The following is a 23343-nucleotide window of genomic DNA, read 5'->3' as shown; positions in this document are numbered from 1 at the left end:
TTAGCTGAGGACTGTATGTGATGGCCAGTGGAGTTCTGTTGGTTTCTTTCTTGGGCTTGTCTTGCAGCGGGAGGCTTCTGGATACACGTCTGGCTCTGTTGATCTGTTTCCTTATTTCTTTGTGTGGGTATCGTAGTTTTGAGAATGCTTGGTGAAGATCTTGTAGGTGTTGGTCTCTTTCTGAGGGGTTGGAGCAAATGCGGTTGTACCTCAGTGCTTGGCTGTAGGCAATGAATTGTGTGGTGTGTCCGGGATGGAAGCTGGAGGCATGAAGGTAGGCATAGCGGTCGGTGGGTTTTCGGTATAGGGTGGTGTTAACGTGACAGTCACTTATTTGCACCATGGTGTCTAGGAAGTGGACTCCCCGTGTAGATTGGTCCAGGCTGAGGTTGATGGTGGGGTGGAAGAATTCCACCATGATTTCAGTAGCTTCCAGAGTTTCCTTCCCATGGGTCCAGATGATGAAGATGTCATCAATGTACTATAGATAGAGAAGGGGTGTGAGTGGACGAGAGCTGAGGAAGTGTTGTTCCAGGTCAGCCATGAAAATGCTGGCATGTTGTGGGGCCATGCGGGTGCCCATAGCGATGCCACTGCTCTGGAGGTATATATTGTCACCAAATTTGAAATAATTGTGCATGAGGATAAAATCACAGAGCTCAGCAACCAGTTGTGCTGTGGCATCATCAGGGGATACTGTTCCTGATAGCTTGTATTCCATCTGTGTGTGGGATGTTTGTATAGAGAGCCTCTACATCCATGGTGGCGAGGATGGTGTTTTCTGGAAGATCTCCAATGCATTGTAGTTTTTCAGGAAATCAGTGGTGTCACAGACATAGCTGAGAGTGCTGGTGGCGTAGGGTCCGAGGAGAGAGTCCACATACGTGGACAGTCCTTCAGTGAGAGTGCCAATGCCCAAGATGATAGGGCGTCCAGGATTTCTGGGATTGTGGATCTTGGGTAGTAGATAGAATAACCCCAGTCAGGGCTCTAAGGGTATGTTGATTTGTTCCTGTGCTAGCGTAGGGAGTGTCCTGAGTAGATGGTGCAGTTTCTTAGTGTATTCCTCAGTGGGATCTGAGGAAAGTAGCCTGTAGAATTTGGTATTGGAGTTGTCCGGCAGCCTCCTTTTGGCAGTCAGACCTGTTCATGATGACAACAGCACCTCCTTTATCAGCCTCTTTGATTATAATGTATAGACGACTTTTTTGTAGCTGCTTGCACTTTTAATAGTTGTCTAACCTCTGGAGTGTCAACAGCATCATGGTGTTATGAATGTTACTGGCTGCAAGAGCTTTTCTTAAGCAAGTCCACCCAAAGTTGGTAACAGCTAGAGAGCAGCGCCAATACAGCTGAGTGAAGGCCTTTTCTTTTTTACTGCAGTGGGTGGCCTCAGGCAGCTTTCTCTTGCTTCTCCCTCTGCTGGAGGTAGTCATGCATTAATGTACATTCAGTTCAGTGTTTCAAGCTCTTTTTCAGAGCCATGAAGGCTGCTTTGGAATCAGTTCTTAATATCCAGACTCAGTTTTGTTCATTTTTATCACATGCCAGTTGTGCTTATACAACTGACCAGCCTTGTCCAGGGATATTCCTGAACACTGACTGCTAGAGGCAGGAGAGTAAGCAGAGTATGCATGATCATGTGTTGAACATCTGCCATGACTGGCATCTTGTTTTGGGGTTACAAAGCTGATGGAGCTTAGGACAATTCCACTACTTTTTTTTCTTTTAATTTCAGCATTATGTACCACTGAAAATAAATTTTGTGGGAAATTTGTGCAGAAAAACCTTAGAGACAATCCCCAAAAGTGGAAGAAAATTCTAAATCACGTGCCCTCTAACTGAAAATGACAGTCCCTAGATGTTCAAATCTAAGGGTGTAAGCAAGGACGCATCATCTTATCTCTACTGTCCTGACTGCTCATAGAGAGAGAGAGGTGATTTCTCAGGCAGCTCTATTTAAAAGCTAATGAAAACAAATGTCTAAAAGACATTCCTAATGTTATTAGGCAATGGGTTCCACAAAGAAGCATTGTATGATGGCTCAAGGTGAAGCATTTCAGCTGTGAAGATGTATGGAGACCTCTATCATGACTTCAGTTGGTGACCAGTAGTTATCCGTAATTCCAAAAGGTAACTTGTTTTCTGTTGAGTTGTGTTTAATATGAGAACCTTCGCTAACTTGAAACTTATAGCCAGTGCAATAGGTCATGTAATTCAATCTCCAAGAGCCAAAGCAGATTCAAGCATATCTGGGGCTGTCTGATGTCTGTTTTATGTAAGATGCACATTTTGAGCCTCCACACAGGTCTCTTTTATATGTATTTATCCTCAAACACGGCTGTAAGATAAAGAGGTACTAATATCCCATTTTAGTGATGGGGAAGTGAGGCACAGAGAGGCTAAGTGGCTTGCCCAAAGTCATATAGGAAGTATGTGATAGAGCAAAGACTTGGAGCCAGGTCTTCCAAGTCCTAGGTTAGCCCTCAAACCATTGAACGATCCTTCCTAATGTGAAGAGTTTAGGAGACCTATTGTTTGTGAGAGAAGTTGCAGCCTCAATACATATGTTTATGTAGCTCATGGACTTGTACGTTAGAAAGTACAGCTGCTTGGTTACTCCTAGGTCTTGCGGGGTATGAGGAGAAACTTTGCATTTTACCTCAGAAACTCAGGGAGCCCTGGCCCCTTCCAACTGCAGGTCTTAAAAGTCAGTCTCCAGCATGCTCAGTCAGAATCGTCATTTAAGAATAACTCAAAAGGGATGGGGGATTATTGACCTACTTATTTATCATTTGTCTTACAGAACAATAATAACTAAGATTGGGACCAATGGTGGGTAGGTACTGTACAAGCATATAATAAGAAACAGTCCCTGACCCCAAAAGTTTACAGTGTAAAGAGACAAGCCAACGGCTGGGAGAGAGGAAAGATAATTATACACAGTTTCACAACTGAGGGACAGATTGCATGGCTTTTACAATGTCACACATCTGTGTCAGCACCAGGAATGAATCAAGTTCTGAGTTCCAATGCAGTACCCTAACCACAGCACCTTGTTCCTCTCTAGATTACCTGAGGAGATCCTCTTCACTGTGGAATCCCTCATAAGGCAGCAGGAGCAGCAGTAGGTAGGAATTTCTTTGCAATGTGACTCCATTTGAGTCATATTGTTGGAGTCTGAGAGGAATCTGATTCAGTGCAGAGACACAGGACCCTGTGGCTTTGATGGATCCCAAGATCCTCATGGGTTTTGGGGGATCTGCAAGTTCTGGGACCAACCTCCTATTCTTCTGTGAGGAGACAATCCCACTCCTGGTGGCAGATTTAGAGAAAACTACCAGGGGAACCTGAGTGTTCCTCTTCATCTGATTTCCTCCTTTAGGAATGAGCATTCTGGGCCCGTATCTAGAATTATATGCATAAAGAAATACATGTGCACACCCTGTGGTTTTTTTTAGCCAGTTGGCCCCTTTTACAAAACTGTATTGAAGCATTTTCAAATTGTAAAATGTGGGGATCGTAAGGTAATTTTGGTAATCAGGAATTAGATTAAAATGTTTTTAAACATGGAAAAAGTGTGAACAATCCTTAAAATCTGTCATCTAATTTGAATTTGGTAGCTGTTTTTTAAAAAAAAAACTTTTATTATACAATAGTTTTTAGCTTTCGGCAAGATAATTAGAACTTACCAAGCTTTTAAGGTGAATGATTGTCACTAAATAAATACAACTTGACAATGACAGGCAGTGGGCTTTGTATTTCATCATGGCTGCAAGTCATACTCTGATACATGCAAACGTAAATGTTGTCAATCTGTCATTACAGGCATGCAGCTGTCTTCAGAAACAAACTTCATAGCTATGTAATTTAAAACTAAAAAGGATAGAGTGAACAAGTACCATAGATAAGATAAGTGAAAACAGTTACATTGGAAAAGACAAGATGAATGTTTCTGGAGGAAGTTGTGGGAGCCCTAGCTCTGCTGAATCTACTGGTGACATCTTCAAGGATCTGTGGTCCAAACTAAAAGAATATCATGATAAAGAAGTACAAGGTAAATTATTCCAACTGGTGCTGTATGTTGATGGAGTTTGATTTATTTATGAACAGGATTATATGATGGGCTTGCCTGCGATAGCAGAGGACTGGACTTGATGACCCAGAAATCCCTTCCTGTGCTGTGCTTCTGTGTACGTAAAATGGGAACTGTTAGTACAAAGGAGCTTTGTTTATAGTTAGATTAGGAGGCTATTTTTAACTGTTGTGCTTGTTTTTAGAAGTAAAAAAGTTTACTCTAGGGCTCCAATCCTGCAAGTGAGCCAGTACAAAACTTCTCTGACTATGATGGCTTGTGTTATGCAGCAGGTCAGATTGGATGATCACAGTGGTGGTCCCTTTTGGCTTTAAAATCTGAATATTCTTGCAAGGTTGGAACCTAAGCAATCAAACTGTACAAATGAGCTCATAAATCTACCAAGTAAAGTTACTTAACCTGAACTGACCTTTACAGTTGCTTTGGATGTACTTAGTGCTATTTTGCTATTAATGCTTCATAATTGAAAGTCACTGGTTTTAAAGGAAAAACAAGTTACCAAGCCCAATGTTTTTTTTCCTCCTTTTTTTTAATTTCCTTTTCTTCTTACGTCTTCAGATACATAAAACCAATGGACTATATAGATATTAACACTTGTGGTTCTGTCTTGAGAAAATGCCAAGTGGTAATGTCTCTAGTTTTAACTATTCACAATGAAATTTTTAATGCAAGAATAAATAGCTTCTATCATATTTTTCAGCCTTTGTGCTACTGGTTGTACCATAATTATGACTGTTAGAAGGCATTGTACATCTGCATTCTTGAGTATTGGGGAGAATTAAAAAACATCCAAAAATGAAAGGAATTATCACAGCATGCAATTTTTATATTTTATCATATTTATAATATTTCCTTAAACAATTTCCATGTGTGTTTTTTCTCTTTCTAAAAATACATGGTCCAAACTTAAAACCTGGTCTCTCAAACCTTAAATCACGTGAATAGTTGTTAATGCATGATTAGTGCTTTTGAACTGATTGAGAACAGTGTTTGACTTGAACTTTCGAAAATGCATTGTTGTACATTAAAGACTATGCAAATCACTTTGGAAGAGAAGCAGATGACTTATTAGGAATTAATGTAGGCCCCAGTTGTTCTATTAGATCCTTGTAGGCAGATGGTTCCACCTATGTGGAGTCTCACTGACTTCAAAATGAGTACAGGGATCTGTCTATGGAGGCCTGATTGCAGGATCAGTCCTTAGTTTTCAAATATGTAATGGCCCAATCTTATAAGATGCAGCTGACCTCATTACTCTGACTGAAATTGGTGGGACATTTGATTCCACTCAGCAACTTGCAAGATTGGGCCTTGAGGGTTTGTGTACCTGGTCAAAAACATCTGTTGTTCACTAAAAGGAAATTAAGTTGACATTAGTTAAAAGAAAAAGATTTACCAACCAATTGCATTCTGGTTACTTTTTTTTAACAAAAATCTTAGTTTGTATCCTGAGAGATAAAATAAGTTTTATAGAATGTCCTGAAAAACACTATGTTGTAGTTTATTTCTTAAAATATTATCTTAACTCCTGTTGATTTGATTCAGCCTTGAGCTGGGTTTCAGTAGTGGGTGTGATGTCATCAGCAGATCATATGTTGGGAGCATCAGAGTGGGATTTGGCAATCCATGGCATGTGTAAACATGAAAAACAAAAAAAACTAAGACTTATGGGTGGTGTTGAATGCCCCTTTGTAGTTATTTGGGACATTCAGTGCATGTTTCTAAAGTTTTGGTTTTCTTTATACATTTGCATGTTCTCTTTAAAATGTGAATTGGGTGGGGCCAGGTAATTTTGCCACTAAGCAAACTTTTTCATGCCTAGCCCTTTGGTAGTGTGTTCCACAGTGTGGGTAAAATTAGATCTTCCACGATAACATCAAAGACATGCCTGAAGGATAGTTAATTTTTTTCAAAAGGTGGGGAGAAGAGAGTATTTAAGTGCAAGAGAATATTTAAGACACATCAAACAAAGACTTGCCTGGACTTTGCTTGTTTCTGAAGTCTATTAATAAGAATTAAATAAAATTGATTCATGAGTTTTAAATCTATATGTCAGCAACAATATATTACATATGGTTATATTTAGGAGAAATGGAGTGTTTGCTCAAGAAGTGAAGCACTTTGTGTATGCTTGTACTGACTATCAGAGGACTGTTACTTCTGTTACAAATTCTGCTTTCTAGGGATTTGCAAGTTAACATAAGTTACAACTGCCTGAAATTTTATAAAAGTTGTAATTTTTTTAGAGTGCTTTAAATTGGTTATGTTGGATTGTGTTTTATTAGTACATTGGAGGAAAAAAATGTATATGCACTCTCCATTGTGTGCTTGATCACACTAAATGAAAAACAACTATTTTTTAATAAATGTAATTTTACAACTTCTGTACTTTGTCTTTAGAGAATAAATGGAGGCTTTTTCATTTTTTATCAGGCCAATTTATTCACCTTTGAAAAGCTGCTTCTCAGCTGACAAAATAGCTAATAGTTTCTGCCACAAACTTTCTGTGTGACCATGAGCAAGGCCTAATTATCAAAGGAGCTGTGTACCTGTAGTTCCCAATGACTTCAATGGAATTTGTGGTGATCAGTACTTCTGAAAATTGGTCAATAAATCTCTGCCTCCGTTTCCCATTTGTGAGATGCATATGGTAATTAATACTTCCCTACTTCACACAGGATATTATCTAATACTAATATTTGTGAAGAGCCCAGATCCCCCAACAGATATTAGTACTTACATACTAATTACAAATTAGATATGTGATATGAATAGTCTCTAAGTAGGTGTCGGATTTGTCACTCATCAACTTTGTATCTGAAGCATAATCTTTAAAACTAAATCTGAAGCTGTGTACTATAGGAAACAAATATACCCCTGTAATACATTGAACAAACAGAGAAGGAGGTTTTTGTAGAACAATAAAATAAGTAATCCAGTTCTTCCCCTTTACACCCACAGAAAAACAGGAGACTGTGATAAAGAAGATATGAGTCTTAGGGCAGATAGGATCATGAAAAATAAAACACATTTTTGCATTGAAGGATCCCTGTAGGAGATGAGAAGGTTGAAGACTATGGAAAAAGTAAATAAAATTATGTTGAAATTGCTATCTTCATGCTCATAACTGAATTATATCCTTACCTTCAGGATTAACCTACCCTCTCATCCATTCAGAGTAAATTTTCTGTTTCTTAGGTGCCTCATAAAAGATATTTTTGACATCTTTAGAAGTATTTCTAAAAATTTGTCCTGCAGAATTTAGCAACTTCAGTAGAATAATGAAAGATTATTAGAAATATAACTCTTAAAATTACATAGTAAAGTGATAGGTAACTTTACACTGAGTTTCTTCCACACATCATTTTAAGATGACATAAGACACATGGAAGTCTTCAAAAGGTTTTCAGCTATCACCTGTTTTCTCATGTGGAACTGTAATGCAAGAGAGAAGGCATTTACTGCAATGATGAAGGTTGTGGGCCACACACCATTCTATTACATCCTGTTACTTAAAATGCTTGGCTTTTGAGGATAAGAAAGAGGTGCTATTAGGAGACTCTATGTATAATGGAATTTGGAATCTTTTCCCTATTAGGTCACTATTTAAAACACAACCCATGTTAGTAAAGATCAGAAATTGTCACCATGTGACAGATGTGGTCTCAGTACAATTGTTTCTGGACAGTCATCTGCATAATATAATTATAACCCAATCAGCCAATTATGACCCAATCAGCCTATAACCCCTCAGGTGGAAGCCCCAGAACACACTAATCCCATAAGAGAGAGAACTGCATTTCACATTCCAAGACCTGCAGTTCAAATAAATGTTTGTATGAATGTAAAATAGCATACATTTGAATGAATTACTATAGCTTTTTCTCTGGTTTCTCTTAACTATTTCCATTTCATTTTTTTCTCAGACAGTGGAGTTAGATGCCAAGACACATGCTAATACAATGTTAATACTGAAAACTTAAGTATACAGGTCAAGAAATTAAAATGATGAAGTTCCTGTAGCTATGATAACTCTACTGTATTTAAATCTTAATTAAGGTATAAATAAGTCACAGTCCAGTTGTGTGCGTGTCCAATCAGGTGTAATTATTAACAGTCCTTAATGAAAAATATTACATATATGCATAATGTAGCCTAGTTACAAGTCTCATAACCTTAACTTTTAAATGTTGAATGTTGTGTATTGATATTAACCTAAATGTTGATTTTAAAAATAGATTTAAAACATATTAATATTAATAAATATTCATCAAGTCACCTTCACATTGCACACGTTAAAGCAGTTAAAGCCTAACATCCCAGCAATAGGTCCCCTGCACCAAATCATCCACCTTCTTGCAAAGCAGGTGATCTGGAAAGGAGAAACTAAGTGGTTGTGATTAAACTGAGGAATTTTTTCCACTTTAGACAAATATTTGGTTAGCTATATATTGAATTCTGGAAACATAAAACTTTTTTTAGAAACACAAGCATAGTCCTATTAGTTAGTGTGATCAAAGCTTCCTGGTACCCTGAAAGACAAAAAGGAAGAGATTATGGGTAACGTTAGTAATTCTACACTCTCAGATAAATGTAACAAACTGGATTCCTGCCTTCTCATTGTAGTCATTTGACTTTTAAAAAAAACTTTAAGTAACCAGTTCAGCTCTTCCTGAATTCAGGTGAGAGGGGAGATAGTGTTACTTATAGCATAGTACTTGGCCTTTTGAGCATTGCCTCTTCAGTTGGCGGCTCAGGTTGCCAATGTTACAATCTTAAATACTTTGCTGAACAGACTACCTGTTCATACAGGAGCCACATTGTTGTGCAGCCTCATTCCTTCTGATGGGTGTGGAGTAGGATTAAAGCACACTTTATAGGGGTTCTAATTGCCGATGTCTAATTGACTTTATGAATAGCAACCACTTTAAAAAATAAATAAATCCTCTTTCTGTGCTGCATGACAGAACATAAAGTCACATAGGTGTTGAGTGCTTATGAGATAAGAAGTCTTTACCTATGTCCCAAGAACTTTCTTTTGAAGTAGTCTCCATGCATTTTCTATCTTGTTGTTACCTTATCATCTTGTAACAATCTATAGCAGAGGTGGGCAAACTACGGCCCGCGGGCCACATACGGCCCGGCCCCTGAGCTGTCGGCTATGAAAGCTACCCTGGCCCCTCCCCTGTGTTTTCCCCTCCCCCGCAGCTACGCCGCTGTGTGGACAGCGCTCTGGCTCGCCTCTCCTGTGGGGCAGCGCGGCGGCGTGGCTGGCTCCAGCATGGTAAGGGGGCGTGGAGTAGGGGGTTGGATAAGGGGCAGGGGGGCCTGAGGGGCAGTCAGGGGACAGGGGGAAGTTGGATGGGGTGGAGGTTCGGGGGGGGGGGGCGTTCAGGGGATGGGGAACGGAGGGGTTGGATAGGGGGTGGGGTCCCGGGGGGCAGTTGGGGCAGGGGTCCTGGGAGGGTGCAATCAGGGGTCAAGGAGCGGGGGGGGGGGTTGGATGGGTCAGGAGTTCTGAGGGGCATGGAAAGTGGGAGGGGATGGATAGGGGGCGGGGGCCAGGCTGTTTGGGGAGGCACAGCCTTCCCAACCGGCCCTCCATACCGTTGCGCAATGCCGATGTGGCCCTCAGGTCAAAAAGTTTGCCCACCCATGGTCTATAGTGTGTTTTCACTGAATCTTTGTCTTGACTATTACTTTCCAAGTGGAAGCCTGAATACTGGAAGGTTTGCCAGAATAAAGATTAGCATGTATGTCAACAAGTAAACTTTCTTATTTGGCTATCCTTAGAGGGGCAGGGAAGGAAACTTCTTGACAATCCCAACCTCTACTTCTCCAAGCAATGTCACAGTTTTTATTTTTGTGTTTTTATGTTATGTCTTTACTATGTCAGCACTTTCTTAATAAGGCTGTTGTGAGATTATAACATTAAAGAATATCCTTTTTTGTGAATGGCATGCTGGCACAGGTATTTTTAGTTCAAAAGTTTTTTAAAATATGAATAAAACTGGTAAGTCTTTTTTTTTTGGTTATATGTTTGAAGAAGGCATTGGGGGGGAATTTCCTTATTCATTGGCTTCACATGTTTTATTTTTCCATTCTTAATTTTATTTGTCATGTACTTAGCATCTGATTATCCCCAACAGTGACATTTGGAGGGTCCCATACATGTGTGAATCTTCCCTCTTCTACAAAGAGTAGATGTCTCGGATCCTCTACAGGACATGGATGACTGAATAGGAAAAGAGTGAGGAAGGCACAGAACGATGTGCATCATTCCTCAAATCATCTTAAAGTGGCTTTCTGGGAAGCTTCAGCCTGAGAAGTCCCTAGCAGCATGGCTACATTAGAGCTGGAAGAATAGCAGTAGCCCCAGAAGCATGTCCTCCTTGTGGACTTAGGAACATTAAGCGGTGGTCCCTTAATGTTGCTTCTTTGTGTGTATCCATGATACTGTCCTTAATTACATGACCGGATACTGTAATATTTGAAAATTCATTTCAGAAATCTTTTCTACAACTTTATATACCCACGTAGTACTGTATACTACTACATGTCTGCAAAGTCCAAGAAAATTGTTTATGTAAATAGTACACAATATCCCCTACTTTTACAGCATAGCAGAGGTGAAGTATGTTTTTTACAAAGGAGAAATTTCTATATTAACTTAGGAGGGAAGCAGATGTTATTTATTAAGGATCCCGAGATAGCCAATAATGGGATTTTCATGGCTGTTCCTGAACTCAACCAAGAATTAATTCAGATATCATGGCAAGGTCCAAGTAGGCCCTACCCTCTTAATCCAGGAGCCACTACTTTCCTCCTCCACTAGTTATGTTGCAGCATTTTTTCCTCTTTCACAGATGGCAGGCAAGCATATTTCCATAGAGATTGACACCAGGAAACACTCATGGAACCGAATGACTCTTGCATCACATACACCTGAATAAATCACATTCCTTGTGTGACTAAAACCCACTAGAATGGAAAAATGGAAACAGGCCATTTCCAAAGTAGGGCTTTGCAAACAACAATGATCCTATCCGATGGGCCAACTTTTAGAATGAGTTATAAATTACCTGTGGACAAGAGAAAAGGGAGTGGTTAAATGTTATGAATGATTTTTAAAGCTCTCGTATCTGAAAGGACAGTTCAGCTACACAATTGTGTTAAAACGAGTCAAAAGATAATCCATGTTTTTTTCTTTTCACTTTCCAGGATTACAGTTGAAAATATCCAAACTGAAAAAGGAAAGGTGTTTGTAAGTATCTATCCATATGCCATACCGATATATTTTATAGGAGGAAAATTTTAATATAGTTAATAAACTGTAATTCCTACATGATGAGTTGAGGACTTGAGGCCTGATCCTGCAGACACCCATGTGTATAATTTGACTCACATGAGTAGCAATGTTGAAGTCAGTAATACACATGTATAAACATTTGCAGGATCTATAACCTGAACTCCAGTTCTCCATCGCTTGCATGAGCGGCTGGTGATGCAGTCTTCTGTAGTATTTCTAGGGTGCCCATAAAGGATAATTCAGATATGAGAAAAAATAAGTAGGAAACCTTTTTTTAAGGTGAAGTTGCTTCTGTACATTATAAAGGAGCAGCAAGTGGCATAACCATGTTTTAAAATTTTTTTAGCTTACCAGTTTACCTTTAAATGCTTCCTCCACTAAGCTGGGTCATAGTGATTTGTATAAAGAATTCCAGCCTGAAGTAGGGAAGTAAATACCGTTTAAAAAATTTAAACCCATTTAAACGTTTAAAAATGTTTAAATGGTTAACCGATTAAGCAGCTGGCTGGCACAACTGGGGCTGGGGGCAATCCGCCAGTGCAGCTGGGGCCCCTCAGGGCGGGGTGCAGCTGTGGTTGGGCCCGCTCCAGCTGGGCGGCACTGCTCCGGGCAGCATGGCTGGGGGTCGGGTGGCCAGCCAGTGTGGTGCATCTAGTGCCAGCTGGCTGGTAGGCCCAGGGTTAACGGTTAAGGTGGGTTAACTGGTAAGACTAATGCTTACCGGTTAACTAGTTAACCTGTTACATCCCTAGCCTGAAGGTTTATCCACTCCTGTGCTGTGCACATTTTATTTTTTCCTCTTTTTTTTTAACTATATTGAACATGGCTTATTAGACGCATGAACTAGAAAATGTGTATATTAACCTAGATAATAGAAGTAAATCAAATTGTACCTGTATGAATGTGTAGTTATGTTAACTAATTTTCCCATTGTTAATTTCAGCCGCTGCATTTTTCCTAGTTATGCCACTTTGAATAAATAATTCCTCTCCTTCCTTTGTAGTTACACCTTTCAAATACTTTTTAACAGATATGAACCTTCCCCAATGTTGTCCAAATTTACTTTTTAGTATCTTTATTAGTCTTCCAGTTATGTATGTATTTGTACAATGATAACTCCAAGAGGAGTCATCTTTCTGGTGGCTCTTTTATGACTTCCACCAATGTATGTATCATTATGGTAGTGAGGGTCTTGGAGATCAAGGCAGATTTCCAGGCCAGTTGTGCACCAAAGCCCTATACTATGGAATTATTACTTCCCTTTTCTGTGGTGTGAAATCTCTACATGTATATCAAGATTACATCGCCCTTTTGTGCTGTCCTATTGCATTGTGAAATCATGCTTAACTTGCTGTCCATTTTCAGAACTACTACTTTCCAGGTAGTTTGCTGTTTATCAAATTTGTTACTTGATTTGTATTTACTCAGATGCATTAGCTTGCATTTTTCCAAATTAAATTGAGTTTGATTTTTGTCTGTATGCCCCTGTGCATTTTGTCAGTCCTCACTGGTGTTTGCAGTTCCAACAAAATTTTAGTGTTGGATGCATACTCCATCTAAACACACCCCACTTATATTCTCTAGTTGTTATCCTTTCATGCTGCCAAGTGTCAGGCATTTCAGTTCTGTCATACGTTCCCTTTTCTCAGCTAGGTTCTTACACATCCATCTGAGCTGCTGTCCTATCTTTTGGCCAGCTGGTGTCAATTTTGCACCTGCTAAGTAGTCATCTGCCTGCTGCCTCTCTTGCCACTCCCTCTGCTGGATCAGGACCTGAAAAGGATAGCTAGGAAGAGTTAGCAGTGGCATCTGAAAGAGAAGGCAGGACAGCAGCACAAGGTGAGGGACGCATTATCCTCAAGCTCCCACATCTGCAGCCAGCTCATCCTCCCCCTAGCATCCTCAGCACTCTCTAAACCTCCCCAACAACCCACAAACCCACAGCACTACCAACATCCCCAGTAACCACACATACAGCTACCTCTTAGCTTCCATCTTGAGCACTCACCCAGCTTTGCCAGCCAGAGTTGCCAAGTTTTGTGCAGCTGCAAGTCCTACTCCCATCTCTGATTGGAGCAGAGTGTGTTGACTGTCAGCTTAGGCTTCAGTTTGTAGTACGTGCAAATGATTTGCTACTATGCAAACATTAGATTTGTATAAAACATAATGCATGGAACAGAACAAAATTTGGCAAATTGGGCCATGTCTTTTTAGTCCTTCAGCCAGTTTTCAGTCCATTTGACATTGATATCAAAATTAATTTTAATTAATTTTGAGAGTAGGGTTTCATGAAACACCCCGTCAGATGTTTTGCGAAAATTCAAATAGTGTATATCTACAGTTTATATGTCGGGAACAAAGTAGCTTTGGCAATACAGTGACTGTGTAACTTCACAGACAATAGTGGAACCAAGCTTGAAATCAAATCAGACTTTTTTCACTACAATGCTTGTGTACCATCAGTTATAGTAAGTGATTTTCAGTTAAGTTATTTCTTTGTGTAATAGTCACAAATATCTTGAAAAAATCAAATTAAGCACCACTCTTTTTATTTTTTATTATGTACAGCTTCCAAAAATATATTTAGCTGTGCTTCAGTTCCAGTCTAAAATTGTGAGATTGATTGGTGGTGCTGTTACTGACTTAATCCTGTATATCCTGACCTGTTTCTACATCCATGTAAAATGAAAACTTTACATTCTTGAGAAGTTTGGTCTCTGGAAGAGCTGTATTATCAATGATATTTTGTTGTGATTTAATACATATCAAACCAAATGGCGTAATTATTGTTTGCTGGAGTCATTCTACAAGTACCACATTGTAGATACAATAGTCTTACATAGGGCTTTTTGTTTTCCCTGATGCTTTTGAATAGCTAAGGTTTAATATTTCAGACTTGATAACCAGCCTGACAATGAGCTCCTTATGTTGTTCAGTGTTGGAGCTAATGATCTTGTAAATGCAGGGTCAGAGACTATTCATAACAAAGGCTAGCTTCTTTGCCAAATTGTCAGTCACTTTTGTCAAGCAGTACCAAAATCCTGAAAAACTTCTCTCTGTTCCTTCCATTGTATTACTTTAAAACATGAACATGAAGTTTAGGATCAAATCATTAAATCTACTGAGTTTTAAAAGGAGATGGTAGTGTACCTTTATATATTCTTAAGTACTTTTTTATGTAAAACAGGATTCAGGTCTATAGTTTGATCATTTAAAGATGACCTATAAATTTCTTTTAAAAATTGGATTTATTCCTTTTTTGCATAGACTCATAGACTTTAAGACTAGAAGGGGCCATTATGATCATCTCAGTGGTACCAGATGACCGAACGAGGAGTAATGGTCTCAAGTTGCAGTGGGGGAGGTTTAGGTTGAATATTAGGAAGAACTTTTTCACTAGGAGGGTGGTGAAGCACTGGAATGCATTACCTAGGGAGGTGGTGGAATCTCCTTCCTTAGCGGTTTTTAAGGTCAGGCTTGACAAAGCCCTGGCTGGGATGATTTAGTTGGGGATTGGTCCTGCTTTGAGGAGAGGGTTGAACTAGATGACCTCCTCAGGTCCCTTCCAATCCTGATATTCTCTGATTCTATCTACTCTAGTGGTCACCAACCGGTAGATCGCGATCGATTGGTCGATCCTGGAGCCTCTGCCAGTCAATCGTGATTTCCAGCTGCTAAAAGTCCGGCGGGGCTAAGGCTGGCCCCATGCTACTCCCGGAAGCAGCTGGCATGTCTCTGCAGCCCAGGGGCTCCGTGCGCTGCCCCCCTGCCCCTCCCCGTGAACTCCACAGCTCCCATTGGCTGGGAGCTGCGGGGGTGGCGTTTGCGGCCCAGTTCGGGGGGTGGGACGGGAGGGAGAAGCAGGTAAGCAAGTAGTAAGCATCTCCTGGCTGGAGCCTGTACCTCGCAACCCCTCCTGCACCCTCACCTCCTGTCTTCAGAGCCCTCTCCTGCATCCAAACTCCCTCCCAGAGCCTGCACCCCAACACTCTGCTCCAGCCCGGAGCTCCCTCCTGTACCCAAACTCTCTCCCAGAGCCCGCACACCTCACCCCCTCCTGCACCTCAACCCCAACCCAGGCTCAGCCCGGAGCCCCCTCCCACACTCCGAACCCTTCGGCCCCTGCCCAGAGCCTGCACTCCCTCCCAACCCACTGCCCCAGCCCGATGAAACTGAGTGAGGGTAGGGGAGCATGAGCAACAGAGGGAGGAGGGAATGGAGTGAGCGGGGCGGGGCAGATCCTGGCTTGATCTTAAATTCAAAAAGTGATCTTGCGTGTAAAAAGGTTGCAGACCACTGATCTAGTCTGACCTCCCGAACGCTGCAGGCCACAGAACCTCACCCACCCACTCCTGTAATAGACCCATAACTTTTGCTGAGTTACTGAAGTCCTCAAATCATGATTTAAAGACTTCAAGTTACAGAGAATCCACTATTTACACTGCAAGTGATCTATGCTCAGAGGAAGGTGAAAAACCGCAGGGTCTCTGCCAATCTGATCCAGGGGAAAATTCTTTCCCGACCCCAAGTATAGTGGGAAGGTGGACCCTGAACATGTGAACAGGACCCACCAGCCAGAATTCTCTGTAGTAGCTCAGACCCCTCACGATCTAATGTTCCATTACCAGCCTTTGTAGATATTTGCGACTAGCAGTTGCAGATTGACTACATGCCATTGTAGGTAGTCTCATCATACCATTCCCTCCTTTAACTTGTCAAACTCAATCTTGAAGCCAGTTAGGATTTTTGGCCCCCAGTACTCCCCTTGGAAGGCTGTTCCAGAACTTCACTCCTCTGATGAGTAGAAACCTTCATTTAATTTGAAGCCTAAACTTGATGATATCCATTTGTTCTTGTATCAACATTGGCACTTAACTTAAATAATTCCTGCCCCTCCTTGGTATTTATCTCACTCGTATTTATAGAAAGCAATCATCATTCCCCTCAGTCATCTTTTGATTAAGCTAAACAAGCCAAGCTTTTTGAGTCTCCTCTCATAAGGTAGGTTTTCCGTTCCTTGGATCCTCCTTGTAGCCCTTTTCTGTACCTGGTCAAGTTTGAAATCATCTTTTTTAAACATGGAGACCAGAATTGCACACAGTGTTCCAGTTGAGATGTCACCAGTGCTTTGTATAATGGTACTAACACTTCCTTGTCTATACTGGAAATACCTGACCTGATGCATCCTATGACTACATTAGACTTTTTCAAGGCTGCATCACATTGGCAGCTCATAGTCATCCTGTGATCAACCAGTACACTCAGGTCTTTCCCTCTCCTCTGTCGCTTCCAACTGATAAATCCCCAGCCTACAGCAAAAATTCTTATTCCCGAAGTACATGGCCTTGCACTTTGCACTATTAAATTTCTTCCCATTTCTATTACTCCAGATTTCAAGGTCATCCAGATCTTCTTTTATGATACTCGGTGTTGGCAATACCTCCCAACTTCGTGTCATCTTCAAATTTTATTAACACACTCCCACTTTTTGTGCCAAGGTAATTAATAAAAATGTTAAATAAGATAGGTCCCAAGACAGATCCCTGAGGAATTCCACTAGTAACGTCCCCCAGCCAGACAGTTACCTTTCAGTATGAGCTGTTGTAGTCTCTCCTTTAACCAGTTTCTGTCCACTTTTCAGTTCTCATATTAATCCCCATCTTCTCCATTTTAACTCAAAATTTCCCATGTGGAACTGTATCAATGTCTTACTGAAATCCAGGCCTGAAAGGAGTGTGGAGAGGAGGAGGGTTTCCCCCTTAAATATCAGGAATGCCAAAACTACTCTTCCCTGGCTTTTCACTCCACAAGGAGACAAGAGTCTGCTTTAGTGCTTCTACTGGCATTTGCAAGATCGGGCATTTCAGACCATAAACTCCTTACACTAGAGGTTAATGTAATACTTGTATTGTAAAGCACTATTTGGATCTCTGATAATGATTAGAGTAATAAGTGAAGTCAGAAAGCATTCAAGGTATTAATTTGTTTTAAAATTCTAAATCAATAAAAGAAAAAAAATCTAGGTAGTACACTGCAGAAGCATCTTCCTACCACATTTGTGAACACTAATCCCCAGCAGCCCAAAATCAATGAGTTGTAAAATGTAGCTGAAAACATCTAAAGGGACAGCATCAACTTGAAAATTTGTCTAAAAAAGCCCCCAAAACGCTATATTGACGAGTTACAGGTAGCCCCCCAGATAACAGAAAAGTTAGCAAAAATGTTTGTTTTATTTACTTTGTGCATTTGGCAGCAGTTTGTTTTTAGTCAGATTTGTTGTTCCCCTGTACAGTCAGTCTCTCCCTTCCTTGAATAAACCCTTATAGGCGTTGCTTAGACTATAAGGAAGGAAGTGTTTGGGGTTTTTTGTTTTGTTTTAAAGTTAGCTAACATGTTTTCAAACATTACTGAGCACCTAGATTAGATAGGGTTTAATACCTTTAAAATGTGTTCCCAGGCTGTGGTCGATACTAAGCTCTACTCTAGGACCCATAAGAAGGGTAACTCCCCACCCCCCCAACCAGTCATGTCGTGTTGTGGGGTAGGCGGTTGCAACATCCATCCTGGAAGGGGGGAAGGGTAGTAGGAGAAACCAGGGGATCGTTGGGAATTGAACATCCAACCTGGCACTATGCTTTTATAGTGTTCTAATCCTTAGTGCCATAAAACTTCCTCTGAATCCTGCCTGTCAAAAGGATTTAAAAGAGAGAACAAGCTTAATGAGTTCACATAGGCTATCGTGGCAGAATGGGTAACTTTTACTATATTATATCTGAGAATTCAGTAACTTTCATATTAAATTAGTCAGCTGTTCATCTTTTAATTGATAAAATAAAATGGTAAAAATTTAATTTGTATATGAAAATTAAATGTATGTTTGTTCATGTTCTGTTTACAAAGTGCCTCAGTCACTCAAATCAGTGCCTCCCACCCTATGCTCCTTTATTGTACTCTGATCCTTCTGTTCCAAGATCCTCAGCAGTAAATAAAGAGGATCATAGAAGAAAAGGATTCAAGAAATTGTCTTTGTAGTTTTCTTAAAGTAAAATACATTTCTACCCCACTGTTTTTATGTTAGTCACCCAAATATTGGCATACTGTGACTGGCAGAGAGAGGGAAGAACAACTGCCACTGCGTAGACTTACTGCTCTACAACACCCAGCACTCTCATCTGAAATTTCTTTGTGAATTGCACTTACTTTTCACCCCCTTTTCGTGTGTTTTGGAAATGCTGAATAGTTATTGTGGGGGTTTTTCTGTATCATAGTTTACATAAATTACCAAAACAAATGAAACTGGTGTGATTATATTGCTTTATTTTGACAAAATATGCAGAATTTTGAATTTTTTGGTGCAGAATTTGGATTTTTTTGGTGCAGAATCCCCCCAGAAGTAGTATTTAGGCTGTTATAATTTGGGTGACTTTTGTCTGATTTATTTGGAGTTTTGTAGAAAAATTTTGCTTTGGCCCCAGACCTAACCTACCACTTTTAATGGCTCTTTTAGTGGCATAACTCTCTTTGTGGGTTTAAATGGGGGAAGTGTCCAAAATTAAACATCAGTGGAAATTCAATTGCAACATGAGCTATGGAGTATTTACTATTTCTGTATAACTCGAACATTATCTGTTACCAGCCATTCACAGTAAACGCATGCAAGTGTTTCATTTATTGTCTTCAACTTAATATTTTTGCTGATTATCAATCACACTCTTCAGACAGAAGAAACATTACAGAGAGCAAAGTGGTCATAACCATAAACAGAATTCTCTATTGAAATTTAATAGCTTTTATTCACAACTGAAGAGACTATCTATTTCTAAAAGCATTTAGCTGTTTCTCCTTTATTTTAGGGATGCAGAGAGGCTTGAAGAGTTTTATACCAAAAATCAACAGCTGAGAGAGTATCAGAAAGGACTTCATGACACTATCAAAGTTTTAGAAGACAGGTGAGTGAGGTTTTATTTTGTTTTTGTTTTGCGGGGGGAGAGGAGAGAAGGGCTGAACCAAACTTTTTTCATGTATACTCAGAACATCATAGTTAAAGGGAGAGGTAGAAAGTGCAAATCCTCTTACATAATTGTATTAGTTCCCAGGTACCACAGTGCTTGGTGCAATACAGTTAAATAGAAATGAAAGAGATCAACCTGGAAACAATGTGGCAACTTCTAAACAAATTCATATCCTCTACAAAAATTGCTATAAGAGGTGTAAATTACGTGGGCAATTGAGAATTTAGCACGTTTGAAGATTGACAAAACTCCAGAGCAAGACAAGATCCCTCCCAGGATTCTAAAGGAAATGGCAAAATAAACTTGAAAGCATTTATTAGATTACATTTTATATTTTAAATCTCTTGTGACAACTGATTAGACATCCTTCCAGTAGATAATGATTTTCAGGGTTCTGGGTAAAGGGTCTGTTCCATGAGATTTTAGATCCTTTGTTTCTGAGATCATTCTCCTTTAAGCTCATTAGCTTTGGCTCTTTCCCCAATCTTTTCTCATACTCAGTTGTTCACTGATCACTACTTGCTCCATTCTGTTTTTTTCTTTCTGAAGTTTGGATGCCATGTGGCTTTTCCCTATTTTTGTTTAATCTATTAATATTGAACAAAATTAGTATGCATAAAATTATATCAAATCTCCTGTTTTGTCTTTAAAAGTGTCTGGGACTATTATTATGTTACTTTTGTATAAAACTCACTACTAAAAGGCTTTTAGAATGCCTTGAAAGCAGGAGTTCATAATATATTGGGACTATTTCCCTACTTGTCTGCTCGGTCAAAATCCACAGCAAGGTAAAAGCCTTATAGTTTGCATTATACCTTGAAATTTTTTGTGAAGGGGGAAAAGGACCATTGAATAGTGTAAGGTACTGAACTTTTGATCCTGCGTGGACAAAGTAAAGAGACACAAATGGATGAACTTGCGTGGTTACTTAGCAGACAAGGTACTCTTGTTCTGAAGAACCAAGAGTATTTAAGACTGTTTGATTCACGGAGGACAACTGTATTACAAACAGCAGTTTTAACTCTCAGAATACCATATGTTTAATGTGGTTATGATAGGAAGAGAGACTACTAAAACATCCTTTTTACAGTCATTCTCCATTGCTGCAGTATCAAACATAATCAGTTTAAAAGTCAAGATGATTTTTCTAAGGGCCAATGCTCAACCTAAGATCTGAAAATTCAGCTGTGTTCTTTCTGCTTCTTAAGTTACCAGGAATAAATTCTTACTGCAGAAATATTAACTGGCAATTATTTTGATAACTCAGGTAAAACAGAATCCAGCTCTGTGTTCCATAACACTATTGGTTCTTCATTGCTAACAGTAGTAAATAAACATTTGGTTTTGCCTACAAAGTGAACAAATATGACTTACTAGGGAGAGAATATGTCAAGTAAAAAAGTGGTATTCAAACAAAATCCTTTTCTGACCACAAACATACTTTAAGGGCCTGGTCCAAAGCCCATTGAAATCAATGGAAATATTGACTTCAGAGATTTTGGATCAGACCCTAAGTATGTGTGTCTGAGTTATTAGCTACATGGGGTTGTTATTCCATACTGAGTGGTTACTATTGATTACTGATCCAACTTGTATATTCTTTTGCTTAATTTTATCATGTTCATATTTTATGTTAAACGTGTATCTTACTTTTGCATAATTTTGGACAATTTTTAGATAGAATTACAATTATTAAAATATTTAGCTATTATTTTCTATATCTAATATGATACTTCATTGAACTGTATCAGGCAAATGTATTCCCTGAGGCTTACAAGAAAGGAAGTGATCTACTTATCTCATTTATTTACTTTGCGTATGGTAAGCTGCTCATTTAAATGGAGAGAAGAGGTTGAAAGTTGGTAGAGAGAGGTGTAAGAACACCAGAGTTTAACCCGTGGGTATTGCAGTGGCGATAAGCAGTAGGGTTTCATGGAGTCATACAGCATAGTGTGTATAACTGAACATTACTTATAAAAGGTTTTTCATTATATCGTCTAACCCTGCTCGCTTTGCTTGTATGTTGTATCTTTCTTTTTAGACTGTATGCTCAAGAGGATGTCTCTTGCTTTGTGTTTGGAAACTACCTAACTCATTTTGGATGCTGCTGAAATAACTGGAATGCATATATATGAATATTAATATAGGCTCTCACTGAGATAAATCAGCATTCTTCACTAAATCGAAATAACTTGATAGGTGATTCAAAAACCCCATTTTGAAATTTGTGTATATAATTACACAAATTCACATAGACTACATTTAGTAATTTTGTCATCTAATAACTGCTTGGCTATTTAACATATGACTAATTACTGAAGTCTTCCTTTAAATCTCAATTCAAAGTAAACATTCAATTCTAATTTATGTACAATTGTTCAAGTATCAATACATCAAAATATGAAATGTCTTCAGTTAGCAACCTTCTGTTGTCAACTGCTTACTACTTTTGTTGTTTCAAAAGCCAATTAAGTACCTGTGTCTGACTTATGTATGACTAGAGCCCTACCAAATTCATGGCCTTGAGAAATGCGTCACAGACCATGAAATCTGCTCTTCACCCCCCCCTCCCCCCCCCCCCCCCCCCCCGAAATCTGGTCTCTTGTGTGCTTTTACCCTATACTATACAGATTTCATGGGGAAGACCAGCATTTCTAAAATTGGGGGTCCTGACCCAAAAGAGAGTTGAAGAGGGGTCCCAAGGTTATTTCAGGGGGGTTGCAGTATTGCCACCCTTGCTTCTGCACTACCTTCAGAGCTGGGCAGCCAGATAGTGGCGGCTGTTGGCCAGGCTCCCAGCTCTGAAGGCAGCACCGCACCAGTAGCAGTGCAGAGGGTGGCAATACCATACCATGCCACCCTTACTTCTGCATTGCTGCCTTCAGAGCTGGGTTGCCGGAGAGTGGCGGCTTCTTACTGAGGGCCCAGTTCTGTAGGCAGCAGCACAGAAGTAAGGGTGGCAATACCATACCGTACCATACCATCCTTATTTCTGCGCTGTTGCTGGTGGCGGCTCTGCCTTCAGAGCTGGGCTCCCGGCCAGGAGCCGCTGCTCTCCAGCCACCCAGCTCTGAAGGCAGCACAACCGCCAGCAGCAGCACAGAAGTAAGGGTAGCAGTATCGCAACCCCAACCCCACCCCCACCCCCAACTAAAATAACCTTATGACCCTCCCCACCACGACTCCTTTTTGGGTCAGGACCCCTACAATTACAACACCATGAAATTTCAGATTTAAATAGCTGAAATCATGAAATTTATGATTTTTAAAATCCTATGACTGTGAAATTGACCAAAATGCACCATGAATTTGGTAGGGCCCTACGTATGACATTCTTTCTAACAGATGGAAAATTTTATTTTTTAATTTTTCCTCATAGATTAAGAGCAGGATTGTGTGATCGCTGTGCAGTAACTGAGGAGCATATGAGAAAGAAACAGCAGGAGTTTGAAAATATCCGGCAACAGAACCTTAAACTTATCACGGAACTTAGTGAGTGTTATCTAGTATAATGGTCGCAAAGACAAAATGCAGTCTGTTGTAAACTTTGCTATCTTGTTGGTAAACTGGTGATTATAGGTTGAGAGAATTCCCATATTGTACCTTTTAATAAGCCTGAGAAGTTCAATAAAGCAAGAACGCTCACTTCTGTGGTCTTCAAAACAAAATAAACAAAAAAGACAGTTTTAAATAGTTTTAATTTCATTTTAACTTGGAGTGAAATGCTGCTTCTGTAATCTCAGTATATGTATTTTGTTTTTATTCTCTCATGGTTATGGCCCTACCAAATTCACAGTCCATTTTGATCAATTTCAAGGCCAGAGGGTTTTTAAATTGGTCAATTTCATATTTTCAGACTTTTTTGTCTGAAATGTCAGGCTGTTGTAATCCTGGAGGTCCTGACCCAGAAGAAGGGTCATTGAGGT

The 23343-nt window shown here is 39.8% G+C and overlaps 1 protein-coding gene across 9 annotated transcripts in view; it reads left to right on the top strand.

Annotated features, from left to right (window-relative positions):
- RBBP8 (RB binding protein 8, endonuclease) overlaps nucleotides 1-23343 on the top strand; it is a 76355-nt gene that overhangs the window by 10562 nt on the left and 42450 nt on the right. For 5 of the 9 annotated variants that reach the window (XM_043539756.1, XM_037892754.2, XM_037892753.2 and 2 more), the window contains 6 exons: nucleotides 2010-2133; nucleotides 3071-3131; nucleotides 3829-4057; nucleotides 11318-11360; nucleotides 19259-19354; nucleotides 22797-22909. In XM_043539756.1, coding sequence (XP_043395691.1) covers nucleotides 3946-4057; nucleotides 11318-11360; nucleotides 19259-19354; nucleotides 22797-22909 — 364 coding nt within the window. In that variant the 5' untranslated portion in view covers nucleotides 2010-2133; nucleotides 3071-3131; nucleotides 3829-3945. The remainder of the gene's footprint in view (nucleotides 1-2009; nucleotides 2134-3070; nucleotides 3132-3828; nucleotides 4058-11317; nucleotides 11361-19258; nucleotides 19355-22796; nucleotides 22910-23343) is intronic. The other 4 variants (XM_043539753.1, XM_037892756.2, XM_043539755.1 and 1 more) reach the window with 2 other exon arrangements.

Source organism: Chelonia mydas, chromosome 2 (genome assembly GCF_015237465.2).
Source record: "Chelonia mydas isolate rCheMyd1 chromosome 2, rCheMyd1.pri.v2, whole genome shotgun sequence".
NCBI classification, from domain to species: domain Eukaryota; kingdom Metazoa; phylum Chordata; order Testudines; family Cheloniidae; genus Chelonia; species Chelonia mydas.
Note: the sequence above shows the minus strand (reverse complement) of the source record. Positions and strands in the feature narration are given on the sequence as shown.